Here is a 21,182-nt window from a genome sequence, read left to right on the forward strand (position 1 = left end):
AATGATGGAAGAGGCACAATTCTTTATAAAAAACATTTTGATCCAATGCAATGAAATAAGTTGCATGCATAATTGTGCTTATACTCTTTTTTTTTTTTTTTGCTTATACTCTTAATGTAAGTATCTCCAAGAAGAGAAGCTCTAGTTTTCACCAGATTCCCAAAGCCTCCATGATGCCAAAAAGATTAAGAACAATAGCCTGAAATTATAAATATCTTGAGGTCAGGGCCATTTTTCTAACCTGCCTTTCTTGCAGAACCGAAGAAAGTGACTGTATTTAATACCCAGTGACGTCGGTGATTGGTAGTCATGGTTTTCCCTAAAGGATATTGACCACAGGAAACAGAGTTGGCTGAATGAACACGTTTACCTATGGATTATAACTTTAAAACAGACTGAAAATTTTTATTCCTTATCAAGAGAAGGAGGAAACATTCTTTATTAACTTATTAATTGGAGAAGGAAGACCTAACTGGAAGGATATAAAAAGAAAATTTACTTCCTTTAGTTGATACCACAAGTGGTGGGATAGAGTATGTTTCTTTACTTGTACTGTATTTCTATACTGGATTCAACAAAGTCAAAGCCTTTAACCATTAAAGTAAACTTCATTAGGGTATTGATATAGTTATTGACTGAATTATGTCCTCTCAAAATTCATATGTTGAAGTCCCACCCCCAGACCTCAGAATGCGACCTTATTTGGAGACAAGATTTTTACAGCAGTAATTATTTTAAAATGAGGTTATTAGGGTACACCCTAATCCAATATGATTGGTGTCATTCTAAGAAGAGGAAATGTGGACACAGACAGGGACAGATGGGAGGCACAGAGAGAAGACAGCTGTCTACAAACCAAAGAGGGAGGCCTGGAACAGAGCCTTCCCTTATGGCACTCAGAAGAAACCAATCTTGGTTTCTTGGACTTCCAGCCTTCAGAACTGTAAGAAAAGAAGTTTCTATGGTTTTCTAATATATAAATTTATTTATTTATTTGTTTGTTTATTTTTGGCTGCATTGGGTCTTCGTTGCCGCGTGTGGGCTTTCTCTAGTTGCAGCAAGCAGGGGCTACTCTTTGCTGCGGTGCGTAGGCTTCTCATTGCGGTGCCTTCCCTTGTTGCGGAGCACGGGCTCCAGGCACGCAGGCTTCAGTAGCTGTGGCACGTGGGCTCAGCAGCTATGGCTTGCAGGCGCCAGATCACAGGCTCAGTAGTTGTGGCACACGGGCTTATTTGCTCCGCGGCATGTGGGATCTTCCCGGACCATGGCTCAAACCCGTGTCCCCTGCATTGGCAGGTGGATTCTTAACCACTGCACTACTAGGGAAGCCCAAGTTTCTATGGTTTAAGCCACCCAGTCTGTTGTACTTTGTTAAAGCAGCCCTAGCAAACTAATACAGATCTACAGAATAAATCTCAGGCAAAGACAGAGAATCCAGGCTAGGGGATCCTGGAGGAAAGCTAGGCTGGGGCACAGAAGCAGATAGGATTATTAATCCCTGTGGCCACTGCCTAGAGGAAGGGGAAGCTCTTCGGACCTAACATAGAGGAGCAGCTCTGAAGTTCAAAGTTCAGAGTACCTTCGTCATACATTAAATCTATTAGAGAATTTGATGCCTCTGGTGTAGGAAGCATGTGTCTATTTAGTTCCTTTTTTCACACAGAGAAGTATAAAATGTAAAAGCTCAATGTTAGACGTAGAGAAAGAGGAGTAAGAGCAGACTGAAAATGAGGAAGGCTTTACCTCACTGGACTTGCCGAACTGCTTCTTCCCAGCCTCCCGCACTGCGCATTTTCAGTTGCTTTGCTCTACCCTCATCCCACCACGGAGGAACATCGGAGCTCCCGGGTTCCTCCCCCTTTACACACTCTCCCGTGGGGTAGTTCAAATATCTAAATGGGCTTAGACTCCTGTTGTCCTTCAGACTAGAGTTTGCATCCTGGCTCTCCCTTTATTTCCCAGCAGGTTCCTTTGGGAAGATTGCTCAGCTTCCCTAAGGTCGGTGTTTCTTCAGATAATAACAGAATTACCGTCACAGGGTCTTATGGAGATTCAATGAGAAATTGCCCATAAGCTCTTAGCACAGGCTTGGCCCAGAGCACGTGTCCCATAAATGAGGGCTAAAATAGAAGTCGCAACAATACAACAAACAAGCATCTGACGTTTACTATGAACCAGGTACTGATCCAAAAGCTTTATATACATCAACTCATTTAATTCTCACCACAGACGAGGAAACTAAGGCACAGAGAGGTTACATAACTTGCCTAAGCTCAGGTGGTCTGGCTCCAGAGACCATCTTCTCAAACTGTTAGGCAGGCTGTATTTGACTATTATTGTTATTCATTGTTACTAACACTGCTCTACTCTGTCCCATGAACTTCTAAATCATATGGCTTAAAAAAAAAGCACTTTATGTATAAGGTAGATAACCAACAAGGACCTACTGTATAGCACAGGGAAATACACTCAATATTTTGTAATAAACTAAAAGGGAAAAGAATCTTTAAAAGAATATGTATATATATATATATATATATATATATATATAAAGCTGACTTACTGTGCTGTACTCCTCAAACTAACGAGACATTGTAAATCAAGTAAACTTCAATAAAAAGAAAAAAACCAGCTGTCTGGGTACCGCAAGGCACCTCAGATACAACATACTCAAAAGAGATCCCCAAATCTCCTCTCCTCCTGTGCCCCTTTCTCAGGAGTGGATGACACTGTGAGAAACCTGGGGTCACATTAGGTTCCTTGCCTTCCCTTAACCCTCCCACCTCCAAGCAATCAATTATTTTTTTTAATTTTATTATTATTTATACAGCATGTTCTTATTAGTTATCCATTTTATACATATTAGTGTATATATGTCAATCCCAATCTCCCGGTTCATCCCAACCCCCCCACTTTCCCCCCTTGGTGTCCATATGTTTGTTCTCTACATCTGTGTCTCTACAAGCAATCAATTATTGATTTCTAATTCTATCCTCTTCTCTCCATCCCTAACACTTCCCTAGTTCAAAATGTCACCATCTCTGCTCTAGATAATAGGGCCTTCTAACTGGTTTTCCTGTCTGCAGGCTCCAAGAGTCTTCAGACCTAAAACACAAATCTGACCATTTCAATCCTGCTTAAAGGATTAATTATGTGTTCATTAGTGTAGCCCAGAAGACCCCTCATATCTGACTCCTGGCTACCTTTCCAAGCTCAACTCCCACCTCCCACCAAGTTCTACTTCCCTCGGCACATCTGCAACCCCCAGACTCACTCTCTCTCTCTGTCTCCCTCTCTCTCTTTCTCTCTCCCACACACACTCACACCATGCTGTTTTACAACTAGTATATTAGAGTCTACCTTAAAAAAAATTATTCAGCTTATCTACTAAGAATACATAAAACAATCACTCACAGGGAAGGTATGATCACTCACTTTCCCACCCACCATTTTCCTTCCTGCAAAAATACCCACAAAATTAACTTTCTTACTAGCAGGGGGGAAAAAATCACTTTTAAGTCAGTTTTATCAGTAAGCAAAATTGTTTAAAGTCATCTTTCAAAGACATAGAACCTACAGAACAATCACAAACCAGCAATATTATTTGTATATTCTGTTTTTATCATCTTAATCCACATTTTCTATCTGAAAGAAAACCTGACTAATTTTCTTCTAGTGACATAAAAGGCTAGCATGTGACTAGTTATTTCTGTTTGCTGGAACCAAAAGTCTTCAAGGACATAGAGACTTACTGTTGAAGAAGCCCAGGGGATTGACACTGTTATCCTACTGCCACCTGCTGCTGAAAATGTGAAGCTTTCCATTTTGTTGTGAATGAGGCCGGGACAGGTCAATGTGATGCAAACTTCTAGTAGCCTATCTAAGCTTTCTTTCTTTGAATGTCAGTTTCTCCTTTACTCCGTCCAAGCTACACTTTGAAAGTATATATAAAAAATTAAGTGTCCCGTGATCACCTGTGCCCTACGGTCAGAAAAGTCTCAGCAGTTGGCAGACACACATGATCAGATACTGTTGTAGAGTAAAAAGAAGGAATTGGAAGTGGTTCTAAGTTCTACGTGCCACGATGCTACTTCACCTCAGAACTTTATGGGAGGTCAGTGTTGTGTAATGGTGCGGTGCACAGGCCTGCAGTCAAACCACCCAGGTCTTCATCCCAGCTGTACCTATGGGACCTATTCTAAGGCTCAGTTTCCTCATCTGGAAGAAAAAATAAACAAACATTGTATATAAAGCACATAATTAGGTGCTGAATAATAATAATTGGAAGGTCTTCTTATTTTTGAAGGGTTGTAAAGTAGTGGACTGACGACAATTTCAGCCAGGCCAGTTCCCAGCCAGTTCCACGGGGACCAGACATCACTAAAATGATTAGTCCCTAAAGTCAACTCACACCTTTCAAGGATTAAACTTTTCTACGGGATACAAAAAGTGTATCTTTTTTCTTTTTGGCTGCGCAATTTTTGAAAACATTTGTATACTGCATATGACAGTCATAAAGTTTTTTCCCCTACTTTATAAAATGATTAATCTAGAAATTTCTTCTACCCATGGTCTTTTATTAAAACTTATTACAGAAAAATAAAATAATTCAGAATCATTTATTCCCTAAAAAGTATATAACTGTATGTTAACGCAAACCCATCCTGTCCCTACAGGTGGAATCTAAGATTAGTAAGTTGCTCTGGGGGAAGTACTATACTTCAATAAAACTATATGTGCTACCTTCTACTCTGAAGTTTGTTACTAAATATGTGCTGTAATTAAACGATTGGAAATCAAATAAGTAAACAAAGTTGTATTAACACGTGTTGAAATTCATTACATATGTATCACCCCAGGCATCTGAAGGTATAAATTTTTTTCTGGTAATATTTGTGCATCCGTGTGATAGCACATTGTACTAGAAATAGACATTTTCTGGTTTTCAGTCAAATTAAACATATTTACGCCTTTTAAGTAAAGAACAATTATAAATACATTTTACTTACCCTATTCCTCAAACTGAAAATTTTAAAACCGATTTTGGATTTCAAATTTCAACTCTAAATCATCTATCAGAGGGAATACTCAGGAAAGTATATAAAGGCTTCAGATAAATAATGATCGCTATCTGTCAAGTGCCTACCATTTTTATGACAAGCGCTATGCTGATTTCTGTTTATCTTCTCTCATCTTCTCAACAGCTGGCCTTCCAAGGTAAGGGAACAAACTCAGAGAATGTAAATATCTAGCCCAAGGTCAACAACTTGCAGATGGCTAAACTGGGATTGGTTTGTTCTTTCCCTATATCTTATGACCAAGGATTGGGCTTCCCATGAAAAACTGTTAGAATTTTCTTTAAAGGATATCTCTTATAAAATAATTATTTGCCAAAATTTTATGAGGCTTTATGGCTGCATGAAAACAGTGAGACTCAGTAGATAGATGAATTGGTAGCTCCTAGTGACTGATGTACTTTAAAAATATAACAGTGATAATCAAAGCTGAATGCCACGTTAAGAAATAAGAAGCAGAAGAAATAAAATGTTCTTTTTAAACCTGGTCTTTTTTTTTCCTGTTTCATATTATAACCTGTTGATATCTGAAATGGTATATCTTAATTTTCAGAAATGGCAACAATCTCCTAAAAATAGACTTTGATCGTACATGAGAAACGAAACAAGGTTTACTCTTTAAAAAAAAAAAAAAAAGGGCTTCCCTGGTGGTGCAGCGGTTGAGAGTCCGCCTGCCGATGCAGGGGACGCGGGTTCGTGCCCCGGTCTGGGAAGATCTCACATGCTGTGGAGCGGCTGGGCCCGTGAGCCCTGGCCGCTGAGCCTGCACGTCTAGAGCCTGTGCTCCACGACGGGAGAGGCCACAACAGTGAGAGGCCCACGTACCGCAAAAAAAAAAAAAAAAAAAAAGTCTTGGCAAGAAAAAAAGAATACCCTTTAACAAACTATGAAAAAATATATTCTTTACTACGTAAGAACCAAGTTCTTAAACCAGGATGGCATTTTCACTTATGGATGAACAATACAGAATTTGATAATGTCCAGTGTTGGTAAGGAAAATTGGCCCTCCCATTCACTGTTGGTACAATCATTAATAGGAACAAACTTTTAGAAGAAAATTTTGCAATATCTCCCTAAGCTGAAATGTATATATCCTTTTTGTTAGCCATTCCATTTCATCCTGGCAAAAGCATGCCAAGACATACATGTACACAGGTGCTAACTACAACATTTTTGATAGAGCTGGGAAAAAAATCTCCAGAAAATGAAATGTCCATCAATAAGAACTTTCTAAAAAAATTGTCATGTTGTGGTATAGTGGAGTACAATGTGGTCATTACAAAATGTCCTGATGTGGACAGACACCCAAAATATATTGTCACGTGGGAGAGCACGCTATAGATGATTATGGACCATAGCCCAATTTGTGTTAAATATACTGTTAAATTAATTAAATAAGGAGGCTGTTAGACTAAAGTGGCTCTTAATGTACATAAGCAAACCAAAAATCTAAGCCTGTAAGTTCCTCAGTGTTACAACATCAAGACACGAAGGACAACCAGTCACAAACAGCCAACTAGGTATTAAGCTCTAATCAATCAAATATTTCCTTTCTTTGCTTCTGCACTTTCTCTATATAAGTCCCCTGATTCCTGTCGGCAGGGCGCCCCTAAACACTTCAAGGCTGGTGCTCTTGGATTCTCATTGATTTTGGCTCAAATAAACTCTTTAAATTGTTCATATGCCTCCGTTTGCCATTTAGCAACATACACACACGTTCGCTTCCTTACTCCCTGGAAATTTCTCGAATTATATAAAGAAACCATAACCAGGAGTTATCTCTGGTAAGGGAAGAGGACTTTTAATTTTCCACTGTGTAACTTTGTATTATTTTACCATGAGCAGCAATAACTTTAAAAGAATAAAAAAGATGTTTAAACCAATATAAGACTATACATGTTTCCATTAAAAAAAATTATTAGAGCTTAAAAATGTAAAATAAGACTTTGAATCATCTTGGTTAGTTTTGCAGCTCTATCTCTACTCAAATATTAAACAAAGTTTAGACATAAAGAGACAAGTTCTGTAACAAACAAAACATGTTCCTTTTTCCTCACAGGAAATACAATGCCTCAAAGAGTTTGCTTTTTTAAAAAAATTTTTTACTGGAGTATAGTTGCTTTACAATGTTGTGTTAGTTTCTGCTGTACAGCAAAGTGAATCCATTATACGTATACATATATCCACTCTTTTTTAGATTTCCTTCCGATTTAGGTCACAGAGCACTGAGTAGAGCTCCCTGTGCCATACAGTAGGTTCTCATTAGTTATCTATCTATCATAGTATCAATAGTGTGTATATGGCAATTTCAATCTCCAAATTCACCCTACTCCCCACTTCCCCCCTTGGTATCCGTAGGTTTGTTCTCTACGTCTGTCTCTATTTCTGCTTTGCAAATAAGTTCATCTATACCATTTCTCTAGATTCCACATATAAATGATATTATATGATATCTGTTTTTCTCTTTCTGACTGTATGGCAGTCTCTAGGTCTATCCACATCTCTGTAAATGACACTATTTTTTTCCTTTTTATGGCTGAGTAATATTCCATTGCATATATGGGCCACACCTTCTTTATCCACTCATCTGTTAATGGACACTTAGGTTGCTTCCATGTCCTGGCTATTGTAAATAGAGCTGCAATGAACACTGGGGTACATGACTCTTTTTGAATTATGGTTTTCTCAGGGTATATGCCCAGTAGTGGGATTGCTGGGTCATATGGTAGTTCTATTATTATAAGGAACCTCCATACTGTCCTCCATAGTGGCTGTATCAGTTTACATTCCCACCAACAGTGCAAGAGGGTTCCCTTTTCTCCACACCCTCTCCAGCATTTACTGTTTGTAGATTTTTTGATGATGGCCATTCTGACCGGTGTGAAGTGATACCTCACTGTAGTTTTGATTTGCATTTCTCTAATGATTAGTGATGTTGAGCATCCTTTCATGTGTTTGTTGGCCATTGTATGTCTTCTTTGGAGTACTTTTAAAATCTTTGTGACTTTGTACCACAACCTGTAAGTATATAGCTCCCTGTGGATTTGGCACATTCCAAAGAGTGCCACTGCTTTGTAGCTTCATCACTGTTGCTTCTTAAAGGACGTCTGAGGCAAGGGAACGAGGTGGCAGTGACATTTGTTCAGGTGAGTCCGAGTAGGGCATTCAAGGACAACCACTCTTGGCTTTTACAGGGAGTTGAAGGCTAATTGTGTCTGCATCAGATATTCTTTTCAGTCCTGTGCAAATGAGAATCCTCAGTGGAATCACAGAAAGCAAAGAATTCTAGTTCTTTTTCCTTATCGTTCTCTCCTTTTAGTTTCTTCTCTCCCACCCACTATCCCCCACCTCCTTCCTTCCCTCTCTCTGATGGCAAGCAGAGGAGAAAAGGGAAATATCCAAGTTCTCAATTTTACTGATGGGTTTTGTTGATGGGTTTTCACATTCCAGTGATTAACCACTCCATATCAAATTTCAGTGTCATCAAAATGTCAGTATCTTTTGCAGGAGGATTGTGTTGAAACAATCCTGGCAGTTTTGCATGTGAAACAGATCATGTGAGTCTTACTACTCTAAGCTGGGGTCACTGACAAGCAAGCTGCGGAGTCCTGAAATATCAATCCTAGACCCATGGCTGAGATCGCACTGTTTTTTTCAAGTTCAAAGGAAACTGCCATTCACTAGGTACAGTAATTCAAAAAGTTCCCTCCAAAACGACCTCTCCATGAGAGATGCTCCTTTCAAAGTTAACTAGTCTAGAAAACACACTTTAAAATGGGCATATTGTTCATTTCAGCTAACAAGGAGACGTATGAACTTATTACAGAAGAACGAAGTATTAACATAGGGAAAAGCAGTTTTGCTTTTTCGTCTGTTCTGTGAGTCTTAATTTATAAAGGTGACTGAATGGCTACACAGAGGATCACATGAGGAGCACCAGGTTTTGGACAGGATGCAGAAGCAGCAGCACGGGAGAACCTACACCAGCCAGCACCCTTTACTGGCGTTTCCTTGGGGAAGGCAAGGCAGGGGAGGGTGAACAGTTTAAGACTGGCTCATTTGAATAATTTCAGCAGGTTTTGTGCTGCAGGGAGGAAAACATTCTCTTTGACCCTCTTAGGGTCCTTAGTTGGGTCTGAAAATTAAACTGACGAAGGCAGATTAACAGAAGAAAAGCATACAAATTTATTTAATATAAGTTTTATGGGACACCAGAGTCTTCATATTGAAGACCCAAAGAAAACAGTTTTATGGGACACCAGAGTCTTCATATTGAAGACCCAAAGAAAACAGTTCGACCTGTGTATTTTTATTCTAGATTGGATGAAGAGGGGCAGTAGGGGAGAAAGACGATGGGTTAAGGAGTATGACGTAATTGTAGGGAACCGGGGAAACTTAGCAAGGCCTGTTGGTTTGATTCTTCTTGGCATCCCTTTGTCTTCAGAGAAAAGTCTGCTTCTTTCCTCCAGATCCACAGAGGACACCTTTCACATGAGGGTCTTATGGTCTGTTTCGGGGAAGAAGAGTGAGGTGGGGAGGGGGTTAAAGTGACCTTCTGGCTCCTGCCGTTTTCTCAAAACTCCTTCAACTTAAAATATTCAATAACCAAGGTGCCATATTTGGGGTAGTGTGTCCAGAACCCCATCAGGGCTATAGAGGTACTCTCTAGTGGCCTGGGACCTGGCCCTGGGATGCTTAAGGTAGAGGAGTATTGCCTCCTGGTGTGTAGAGGCCAGATAGAGGAGGTAGGACTCTGGATTGGTTGGTTTCCATATCAAATAGCATGTCTTTTGTTATCTCTGAGAATCAGCTAACCCTGGAAGGGGCAGTCCCTCCCCGCCAGAAAGGTGTTTTAAGATGTCAAGACATCCAAATATGCAGAAAATAAATGATTATTACTATTATTATTAAACAGGAATTTAGGAGTAAGACCATTTTTAACATGTACCCAAAGAAACAGATAAGAGTGGTGGGGAGCATTTCCAAAGTCAAAAATAATTTTAAATGAAGTGCTTTCAAAATAGATACCCTTTGGGCTTCCCTGGTGGCGCAGTGGTTGAGAGTCCGCCTGCCGATGTAGGGGACACGGGTTCGTGCCCCGGTCCGGGAAGATCCCACATGCCGTGGAGTGGCTGGGCCCATGAGCCATGGCCACTGGGCCTGCGCGTCCGGAGCCTGTGCTCCGCAACGGGAGAGGCCACAACGGTGAGAGGCCCGCGTACTGCAAAAAAAAAAAAAAAAAAAAAAAAAAAAAAAATACCCTTCCAACAAAGAAAAAAAATGGTAGCTAACCAGCTGGATTAGAAATGTATCAAATTCACTTTCAGTCCACAGTAATTATATTCAGTAATCACTGCAACATTTTTTCAACTCTTTCTTGAGCACCTATTCTGTGCCAGGAATTGTGCCATGTCTAGGATCCCAAGCACGTGGTTGTGTGTTTCCTAAGGTTATCTGGAAGCGGGATGGGAAGAATACAGGCCAGAAATCGCTCTAACATTGCAGCGTGAAGTTACATGGCAAGTAAATACCCTCACAGTCCTCCAATATCTAGTCACACAACAGTAGTATGTGCCTAACTGTCCTCTCCCTCAATAGTAGGTTAGACACTTTCTAAAGATCAATTAACTTGACAGCAACCAATTTATTAAAAAACTTGAGAAGTGAAGTTTTAAAATTACTACTACATTACCAAATAAAGGTCAGCATTTTGGAAAGATTTCTCTTTTCGTGCCTTCTGCTTTTCATTTTGTCCTATATATTCCTGTGGGCTGTCATTTTCCTGTTAGTCATTTTTGTGTTTGCATAATGTTTGCATAGATTAAGAATCCAACAGTTAATTTTCCTAAATGGATATATTTATCCAAAGTTCACTGCCAAGAGCTTTTTTTTAACACCACTTCTCATGTCTTCATTACTACTTAGCAAATGTCCTTAAATCATTTTTCAGCATCTCTTAGTGAATGTCTGTTTACTTCCCACAATATTGAACATATCTATACAATAAATCCAATGGCCTATTTTATATCTATTCTCCATTCAAATTCACTTTCAAAAATAAAAGCATATATTCTCTCTAATAACTTTGGAACTGAGCCCTCTGCTGGGAGGGAGACAGGTTTTGTATACTTGAGAGTTTAGAGATGCCATCTGCATCTAACAAACTAGTTTCATATCTTTGGAAACTAAATTACTCAATTCCTTTAGTACTCTGTTAGTTAGATGAACCTGTGTTCTTATAGTGCTTCAGTTTTTATACTTTATGTATATGCTGCGTCTATGGACAGCTTCTGTTTACATACCTAGCAGCCCATCAGTGTGCAAGTTCATGAAGAGCAGGGATACTGTACTATTCTCTTTGTATTTCAGATACAAACATGATCCCTGGCAAAAATACTTGATCTCAATGGAAACACAACTTTGCCCCTGCAAACCTAACCATATACAAAGTTGTGTATTACACAAAATATTCCTGCCAAGTCTCTTTCTCTATTTAGTGGCCTCTTTTCTTACGGGGTTCATGGCCAAGTCTGCCATGACAGATGTCTACTGTTTTGACTTTCCATCCAACAACAGTAATACAGGCATCTTCCATACCCAGTAAAAACATATCCATCCCTTTCCCACAGACATTTACTGTGTTATTTCTAAGGCTAACTCTTTCCATGTATTATATGAGTCAATCCTCTCAAGAACCCTAAAAGGTATAATTATCGCCATTTTATTAGAATCGAAGCTGAACCAAGTTACCTTTCTCAGGCTCATATAGCTAGTAAATGTTGGAAGTTCCCCTTATAACTGTCCAACTCCAAAATCCATGCCTTTTCCAATTCACCTGCTGTCTCCATTCTTTCTAACTCCCAATCACCTGACAGCCATCTATGTATACTAAGGAAACTAGTCCATATGTAGCATCCTTCCCAGATCATTACCAAATTGTCTCATTTTGTGGCTTACTTATGAAAACACGGCTTTGACAGTAGAATCATAATTGGAGCAGAGAATGAAGGGCAGAACTAAGGAAACGGGCAGAGCTAAGGAAACGGGCAGAACTAAGGAAACAGGCAGAGCTAAGGAAACGGGCAGAGCTAAGGGAAAGGGTAGCATTAGTTTGAGAGGATCCAAGTGGTCATGACAACTTCCACACTTAAAATTCTTTAGTGGCTCCCCGCTGGCTTTTATTTGTTCAGCAAATATTTAGTGGGCACCTACTAAGTCTCAAATGCTATTCATTACACTGTGGGTACAGCAGCAAGAGAAACAGACCAAACACCTGTCCTTATGATGTTTACATTATAAGAAGGTGATGGGAAGTAAAAATAGAGAAATATATCATGCTGTGATATATGTGCATGGGAAAAAAAATGGATCAGGTCAGCAAGTTTGGGAGCATCTTCCTTGTAAAGCCCAAACTTCTTAGTATGGTTTACAAAAGGCTTCAGTACATCATTTGGCCATCATCTACTGAATACCATTCTAAAACCACACTCAGTGTTCTGTCCTACCGAAGTTCCTTTTGTCTCGTGTCTCCATGTGAGCTAACTGCTATTCAGCCTTCAAGGCAATAGACACATCATCTCTTTCATGACATCTTTGGAATCCTTCTCTGACACCCTCAGATTCTTGTCTGTATGCCAGAGCATACTGAACTATATTATAGCACTTCTCACACATTATGTTGTAAGTTTCCACTTTCGATGTCTGTCTTCTTCAAATATGCAACAAACTCACGGATGGCAAGAAGCTTGCTACTTCACCTTGAATCTGTGACACAATATTGAGTCTGGCAAAGAATAAACACTCAATAAATGCTATATGAAGGATGTGAATGCTTAGATAAAATAAGGATTCTTAGGTACACAAGACTGTCAAATTTGACAATCAAGAATGAAAAGAAAATTAGAATTTTCATATATGAATTCTGAAGACATATTAAATCATGTACAAAAGTTGATGGGTTAATCACTTTTTTTTTTTTGGTTAATCACTTTTTAAAGGTTACCTTTTTATAAAACACAACTTGAACAAATTATCAAGATGAAATAGCTAAAAACCATAGTTACATGCTTGAGACAGACTAGTATGCTTAGAATATTACATTTTAAAAGATATTGCATTTAATATTTTCTTGACACTTTTATTACATATTAAAAACTACTTATAAAGACATTCATTCACAATAAATTGGCATTATTCAAATCTTCACTTTTATCAGAAGAACACTAGGCCTCTAAGTATTATAGGTCTTACAATCAGTCTTTGGTAGAACCAAGAATATAATAGGTACCTCTTAGTATATACACATCCACAGTTTGTGAAATATCTGCTATACACATGGCAATTAGAAAATACAAAATTGGATATCATCTTACAAAACAAATTCTATGCTATCTTATTTATCAAGACTTTACTATGAATTTCAAAAGTGAAATGTAGTATCAATGGATTTAGTAATAACACTGCCCTCACTATGATTTTGAAAATTAAAGGCATTGGTCACAATTCCTTGTTTATCAGTCAATAATAATTCCAAGTTCAATTTGATCATGGAAGAGCAATCTTTGCTCAAAAAATTAAAATACTATCTTGGCCATGAGTTTTGATTCACATTTCAAATATAAAACTTTGAATATATAGGTATCATCACTTGCCTAAAAAAAATAAGCTAGTGAAACTATTAAATATAAAAATGTAAGGGACTTCCCTTGTGGTGCAGGGGTTGGGAGTCTGCCTGCCAATTTACAGAACACGGGTTCAAGCCCTGGTCCAGGAAGATCCCACGTGGCACAGAGCAACTGGGCCTGTGCGCCACAACTACTGAGCCCGCGCTCTAGAGCCTGCGAGCCACAGCTACTGAGCCCACGTGCCACAACTACTGAAGCCCGTGCGCCTAGAGCCCATGCTCTGCAACAAGAGAAGCCACCGCAATAAGAAGCCTGCGCACCTCAACGAAGGGTAGCCCCCACTCGCCGCAACTAGAGAAAGCCCGTGCGCAGCAACGAAGACCCAACACAGCCAAAAAATAATTAATTTAAAAATAAAATGTAAAAAATATAAAAACACAAAGAATGTAGACAGGAAGCTTAATAAGCACTGAATTTGTACTTTAATAGGTTGTTTCATTTTTCTTGTTTTGAATATGTAACTGACTGGAAGTGTTTTTCCGGTTAACACTATGACAGCCCCCTTGGGTGTTGTTGAAGAGGGCTTCCACTGAACAGGTGACTTTGAGGCACCCACGGAGATCTTTCCCAGGAACACATGGAGATACTGTGACCGTTGGTGTAGAGAATGAGATATTGCTGAGAGTGGTAGAAGATATCTCTTTCCAGCGAGAAGAATGATTCCTGGGTTTAAAGTTTAGAAAGCCATCTACGCAAACACCTTCAGCAATACATACATTAATAGTATGAATGTTTTTTAGATTAACTCTCTTCTTACAGCGGATGTTGGCATAACAACTGCAGTAAAATTTTTTGGAAAATTGTTGCAGGTCTTTGAGTGTGGGTTTCCCATGTACTGTGTATTTTCCACCTTTCCCAGTTTTAATAGCAAAATTCTTTGGGTTCAGGTGAAGATAGTCGCTTGAATTCCAGTATTTCCTTGTACACAATCCTTGCTCTTGGCAAAGTGCTTGGCTACACATTTTGGCTGCTAAGGTGACATTGATTACGTAAGGATTCAGTGTAGTCTTCATGTAATTGTCTAGGTTCATGCAAGATTGCTGTAAAATTATACAAAGATCAGATTATTAACATCCAAGTTGGTTCATATGTGAATTAACTCACTACATTAAGCAATTTCTAAGGAAGCACACACACACACACACAAAACCGAGAACCAGTACGAGCAGGAAATGTTTTATCTTTTTTTACTTGAACAAGCAAGACTATTCCAACAGTTTTTTGTAACATTTGTAAGTTTCACATGCCATTTCATGTCACTAAATAATTGACCAGTTGAGGTTTAGTATACCCTAGCCTCGGTCTTCCTCAATAATTCATAAACTAATGGGGGTGGAAGGGGCAGAATGGTACAGTGTGGGTGGAGGAATTAGAGCATGGGCTCTGGAGTCCATCTGTCCGGATTGGAGTCACAGTTCCATTAATGGCTAGCTATGTGAGCTTGGGAATCTCTTGAGCGTTCTAAGTCTTAGTTTCCTATCTGGGAGACCTTGGACAAGTTAATTCATCTGGCAGTGTTTCAGCTTCATCATCATACAATAAGGGTAATTCTAGCACCTACTTCATGGGGTTATTGTGAAGTTGACAAGATAGAAAGTACATAAAAGGGCTAACACAGGGCCCCATATCATTGGTTAGCCCTCAATGTATAAATTATATAAAGTACAAATAAATGTAATAAGTATCACATTTGTCAGACAAGTTTAGGCATTGGAAAGAGTGGTTTCTAAATTGCTAGCTCAAAACAACTAAACGGGTTCAACCGAGTATATATTAAATGTTAATGTATAATTCAAGTATGGGCGAATTATGACAGCTCTTTTACAGATATACTTATTTGGCAGAGTATGAGTGATGAGTAACTAAAATGATTCATCTTGAAACTGATACTTTCTAAAACTGGGACTCCGTCCTTTTCAGAACGTAGAAGGTAGTTGCTTGCTTTCATGATCAGCAGTCCCATGGAGTGAGTTGGCCGTGCTAGTCCTTCAGTAAAAGATCAAAGGAAGTGGTGGGCGGGTGGGCAGGCAAGTTGAGGAACCTCACAGCTTCCACTTGGATCTACTCCCTGTTGCCTTCCTTGAGGTGGCGCCATCGGTGGTAGGCAGAACAAGGGCCTCCCAAGGATGTCCATACCTCAGTCCCACGGAACCTGTGACTGTGTTACTTTACATGGCAAAAGGGACTTTCCAGATATGTTTAAGGGTATGGATCTTGAGATGGGGAGGTTATCCTGAATTATCTGGATGGGCTCAATCACAAGTCCTTAAAAATGTAGCTTGGATTTTTAAAATGAGCTGGAAGAAGGAAGACAAATTCAAAGCTAAGGGAGACTCAATCCGGCATTACTGGCTTTGAAGATAGAGGAGAAGGCCAAAAGGGAAAGAATGCGGTGACCTCCTGAAGCTGGAAATCGCCTTAGCCACAGCCAGTCAGAAAATAGAGATCTTGATGCTATAAACACAAGGAAATGAATTCTGCCAACAACCCAAATGAGCAAATGAGGGTCTTTCTGTAGAAAAGAATGCAACCCTGCCGACATCTTGATTTTACAGCATTAAGATCCATATTGGACTTCTGAACTACCGAACTGTAAGATAATAATTTTCTGCTGTTTAAACCACTGTTTGTTGTAATTTTTATGGTACCAATAGAAAACCTCTTCTTAACCCTCCTATAGCTTTACATGGTGTTTATTATACAATTCAACTTCTCTCAACTTGTATACAGCCTGATGGGATGAAACCTTTCCTTGCTCTTGTACAACTCTCCCTTACCCACTCGGCCTTAGATATACTAATTGTTTCACAGGGGTGGCAGGTTCATTTCAAACTGCACTTACTGTTCCCTCTGCCCAGAATGCTCTTTCCTCTCATTTTTAACATGGTTGACTCCATGTTGTTGTTCAGATCACAGCTTTAATTAGACAAGACCCTTCTCAGACACCTTTCCAGTCTACTTTCTTACAGCTCTCTATTTTAATTTTCTGCATAGAATTTATCACATCGAATATTTTTATTGTTTTATATTGTTTCTATCCCTCCAACTTTAACACCGGTGCCAGGGATATATGAGAATTTATACCAAGATCAGATGACACTGGAATTGTCTACAGAGACAAGAACTAGACAGGAAGAGGAGTAAAGGGAAGAGAATGTTTTGACCATCAAGAGCCTATACAAGATGCAATATTTGGAAGGATCTAAAACTGTTTCTCTAAGAGATAAAGCCTAGTTTATAGCATTTGTCAATACCCATGGTGTAAATACTCCTACCATGGCCAATTTTAAGCTACCAACCTGGCATCCCTGAGTGCAGAATTGGAGACCAATTACCCCACCATTATGGTAGTATGGTGTGAAGTAGCACACCACTACCCAATACCATTTCCACTTAGACAGATACAGTAGGTGTAAATAACTTCAAAAGTATGGATAATAGTAAAAGAAAGTAAATAATTGATACATTTTAAGTATTTGTTATCAATACTTTCTGTTTTTAACATACTTAATTTTATTCTGAGTTTTATAATTTAATTTTTAATAATGGCTGTGTTCAACAGTTCACAAAATTTCTGAATATTTAACAATCAGGTCTCATGAGCTGGGACCAGTAGAAGCTGGCTCTGTCACGCCATTGGATCTAATAAGATGGAAGGAAGGAAATGGTTTGCCTACATTTGATAACAATTGTTTTAAATCAATTCAGTCATCACAAGTAAACCGCAATTACCATTGTCTCGAGTTGTCAGTGAATCAGGAAACACAAGTAATCCATGATTCTATTGATTTCAAATGACATAGAAAAAAGGGGACGTATTGACAGAATTAACATTCAAAATCATCATAAATTGGGAAAGGTAGCAGAAATATATAGAACAGAGTCCACAGGGAACAATTTCAAGGCAGTGTCATTAAGTAGAAAATCATCACATTAAAGTTGAAGGACTGTCCCTGTATGAATAATACTGAAGGTGATTTGAGAGTCGTGGTAGAAGTACATGAATCCAAGATTAAAGTGCAATTAAAAAAAATGTGACAAGTAGTATGCCATGCCATCCTACTAATTGGAGAATGCCTGATTCATTCCTCATCAGAGTAAGGGTAGAGTTCTCAATTCTGAAAATTTTAAAAAAAGGAAATAGTATGGGGAATTTATAAATTGTTCTATCGTAGAATTAACAGGATCCTTGAGAAAGGAGTTTGTAGGTTTGAGAAAACAACTAATAAAAACTAGGAATACTCTTATATTTAAGTATTATAATTCTTAAATAACTTTCTGCCATATAGAAGATTTTGCAAAAGGGACATATACCTTTCCCTGAACTTATATTTTTTATTAGTTCTCTTTACTGTTGATCAAACCAGAGACAACAGAGTCTACCAAATAGGTAGGAGGGCTCAGATTACCTTAAAAGAATTTCACAAAGTTAAGTACCTTTATAAATGAAGGAAAAATATGGCTAGTCTATCTGAAGGACAAGATGTCAAAAGATCTGTTCTTAGAGTATAAAGTCTAGTATAAAGTCTTAGAGTATAAAGTTCTCTGTAGGTCCTAGGATAAGACATCTGGGCCAAGAGCTTCATTAGACATTCTCCATGGCACCTACGTCACTAATATTTCCACATCCATCAGAGAAGGAAAAGTTCAGCTCCAACTCAGCAGTGTCCATGTGACAGTTTTACTAATGCTTTGAGTCAAGAAGATTGAAGAGGTGAAGGATAAAGACCTCATATGGAGAATTAAAAAAGGATGAAAATAAAGGAAGAGAGAAAAGGTTTAGGTCATGATAGCTAAAGGCTTTTTGAACTGAAGAAAATGCATTAGCAGAAAGTGAATACAGAACAAAACCAACATTTTTCCTAACAAAACAAGTTTTACTTAAAATTTTACTTAAAATAGACACTATTAAATATAACCTGTGGAAAATAAAGAAGGATTCCTTTTCCTTTCCCTTAAGGAAACTTTGAACAATTTAGTAATATTTTCAAAAAGTAACTAAATCCCAACTGCCCACACCCTGCCCCCAGTTGTTGGCCCCCACAGTAAACTGTCATTAAATGACTAACTAAATAAAAGCGCTTAATAAACAGTAATTGGGTGAATGGAAGAATGAGTGAATACATATTGACTAGTTGAGCTCTTTTGAGAAGTGACACAGCACGGTATAGTAGAAAAAAACACCAAACACCACATAAGGAAACCAAGGTTGTAGTCCTGTTTTTGCTACTTCTTAGCCACGCAGCCTAGGGAATTTCAATTAATCTCACCAAATTTCTGTTTCCTCACTGGAAAACAGCCTTACAACACAACCACATGAATGAAGGATAATTTGACTTAGCCACTATCAATTGAGCCCCTACTACTTTGTGCCAAACAGTGCTTATCTTATTATTCAATCCCACAACAATCCTCAAAAACATTAAAAGTAGAAATTATTTCATCTATTTCCTATCAATTCAACTTACCCTAGTTAGACTTAAATTGAGACTTCCCCACATTATAATTCCAGAGGCACCTAGAGCAACGCTCTCACCAATTGTATTCACGAGGTCACCCTGGCAAATGTGTAGAAAGAGTTAACAGGGAGGAATAAAATGAAAGTGTTATACATAGGACAATAACACAAAAGCCAAGAATGCTGACCCAACAATAATTATTTAAATATTTCACCACTATTTATTTCTATCTTTTATGTCACCACTGCCCTACTATAAGAAAAACACAGATTTTCTGCTATTATTTTAATTACTTCTATTGACAAGAGACCAGGCCCATAAAAGAAAAAATGAAAGGAACTGAGATAACTACCCAGTTCTCCATGACTGCTAAGATATTATATGCTTACGTTAAAAATGAAACATGTTTGGGGCTTCCCTGGTGGCCCAGTGGTTGAGAGTCTGCCTGCCGATTCAGGGGACACAGGTTCGTGCCCCAGTCAGGGAAGATCCCACATGCCGCGGAGCGGCTGGGCCCGTGAGCCATGGCCGCTGAGCCTGCGTGTCCGGAGCCTGTGCTCTGGCCACAAGAGTGAGAGGCCCGCGTACCGCCAAAAAAGAAAAAAGAAAAAAAGAAACATGTTCTTATTTTACATTCATATAATAATGGAGAACTACCTGGGTGCATATTCCTAAAGGTTATTAAAAGTTAAATTTCACTCCCTTCAAAAATTATGTTCAGTCCCACTAAACACCATTTATGAACAATATTCCATAGCCTTCTTACCTTGATTTTCTTACCTGAGAAAGGAATTGCAAAGACACATCAGTAAAAACTGGACGGGCATACACAAAAACTGGAAGTGGGCTTTTAGCACTGGCCACTTTAGACATCCGAATGGCTTCCTGGACACGATTACGAACATAGAGGGCAGCTTTTGGAGAAGATTTTAACTTGCTACTCAAATAAATGGATGGGAAAAGAGCAGTGCTTTCCTTCCACAGCCAGTCAAGTGCATCGTTTCTACTTTTCTCTATATCCCGGCAACTTCCATTGTAACTAGGTTGGTGGTAATTATGATTGTAACAGTCAGGAAAAAGATAATAACCCCATAAGTGATTTGGCCGAAGTAATTTTCCCAATTTTAAAGTCTCCTGCATGAAACTCTTGGCTGCCTTTTCAAATTCCACTTTCGCTATCTGGGCAGCCTCTGGGAAAGTAAGTTGTATATTTTGTTGCAGAACCAACTCGATAGACTGATTCTTGTAAGTGTCTTTAGGTTTCCAGTTTCTAGCCCAGGTAGGCCTCCAGTTTTCCCAGTCAATGACAGCCAAGCCCACGTTGTCGATTGGCATGTAATAGGAAATGTCTTTTTTAGCTTTGTCCAAATGCTTTTTTAAGGATCCCATCTGGGGGATTCCTCCATGCACACTTCTGCCTGTTCTTTCATTTATGTGAGGATAGTAGCCAAGTCTATCAGCATAAAATAATGTAATAAAATTTCCTGTCGCATCTTTTTGGGGGTCTCCTACTAAAGGGAAGAGGCTCAGATCTGGAGGCATGTCAAATCTTCTAGCACAACGGTCAGTTGGGGCATTCCAGGCCCAAAGGAAAGACATATTTGCAATAAGAGGGGATGCTCTGAAATCCATAGTCAAACAACATGGAACCAGAAGGAAGGTGAACACTGCCTGGGGTACTCCACTGGACACAACAAAGCTCCCAAAGGAGGTAGGTTGAAGCCTTAGTACTCCCATCACAAAGAGGAATGACTATGAAAAGCACTTATTTCTTCTACACACTTTGCTTTATCTAATATTTGATGCAAGATATAAACACAGAAGAGAGAGAGTGGAATGAAGCCACTTTGATGGATAAAGAGGTATAATGATGATTTACATTTAAATATTCTTCTTCATGTTTTGCAAGTTGCTTCATCTATAACTGGGAAAAAAAAAAGAAATGTAGAATATATTGTTACACT

The 21,182-nt window shown here is 38.8% G+C and overlaps 1 protein-coding gene across 1 annotated transcript; it reads right to left on the bottom strand.

Annotated features, from left to right (window-relative positions):
- Positions 1-14,181: 14,181 nt before the first annotated feature.
- SPAM1 (sperm adhesion molecule 1) lies at positions 14,182-20,955 on the bottom strand. Its single transcript, XM_032643692.1, has 3 exons — positions 19,999-20,955; positions 19,228-19,317; positions 14,182-14,799 (listed from the first exon to the last, which is right to left on the bottom strand). The coding sequence occupies exons 1-3, from the start codon at positions 20,953-20,955 to the stop codon at positions 14,182-14,184; spliced, it is 1,665 nt and encodes a 554-aa protein (XP_032499583.1).
- Positions 20,956-21,182: the final 227 nt, after the last annotated feature.

The sequence above is a fragment of the Phocoena sinus genome, chromosome 9 (assembly GCF_008692025.1).
Source record: "Phocoena sinus isolate mPhoSin1 chromosome 9, mPhoSin1.pri, whole genome shotgun sequence".
In the NCBI taxonomy this organism is placed as follows: domain Eukaryota; kingdom Metazoa; phylum Chordata; class Mammalia; order Artiodactyla; family Phocoenidae; genus Phocoena; species Phocoena sinus.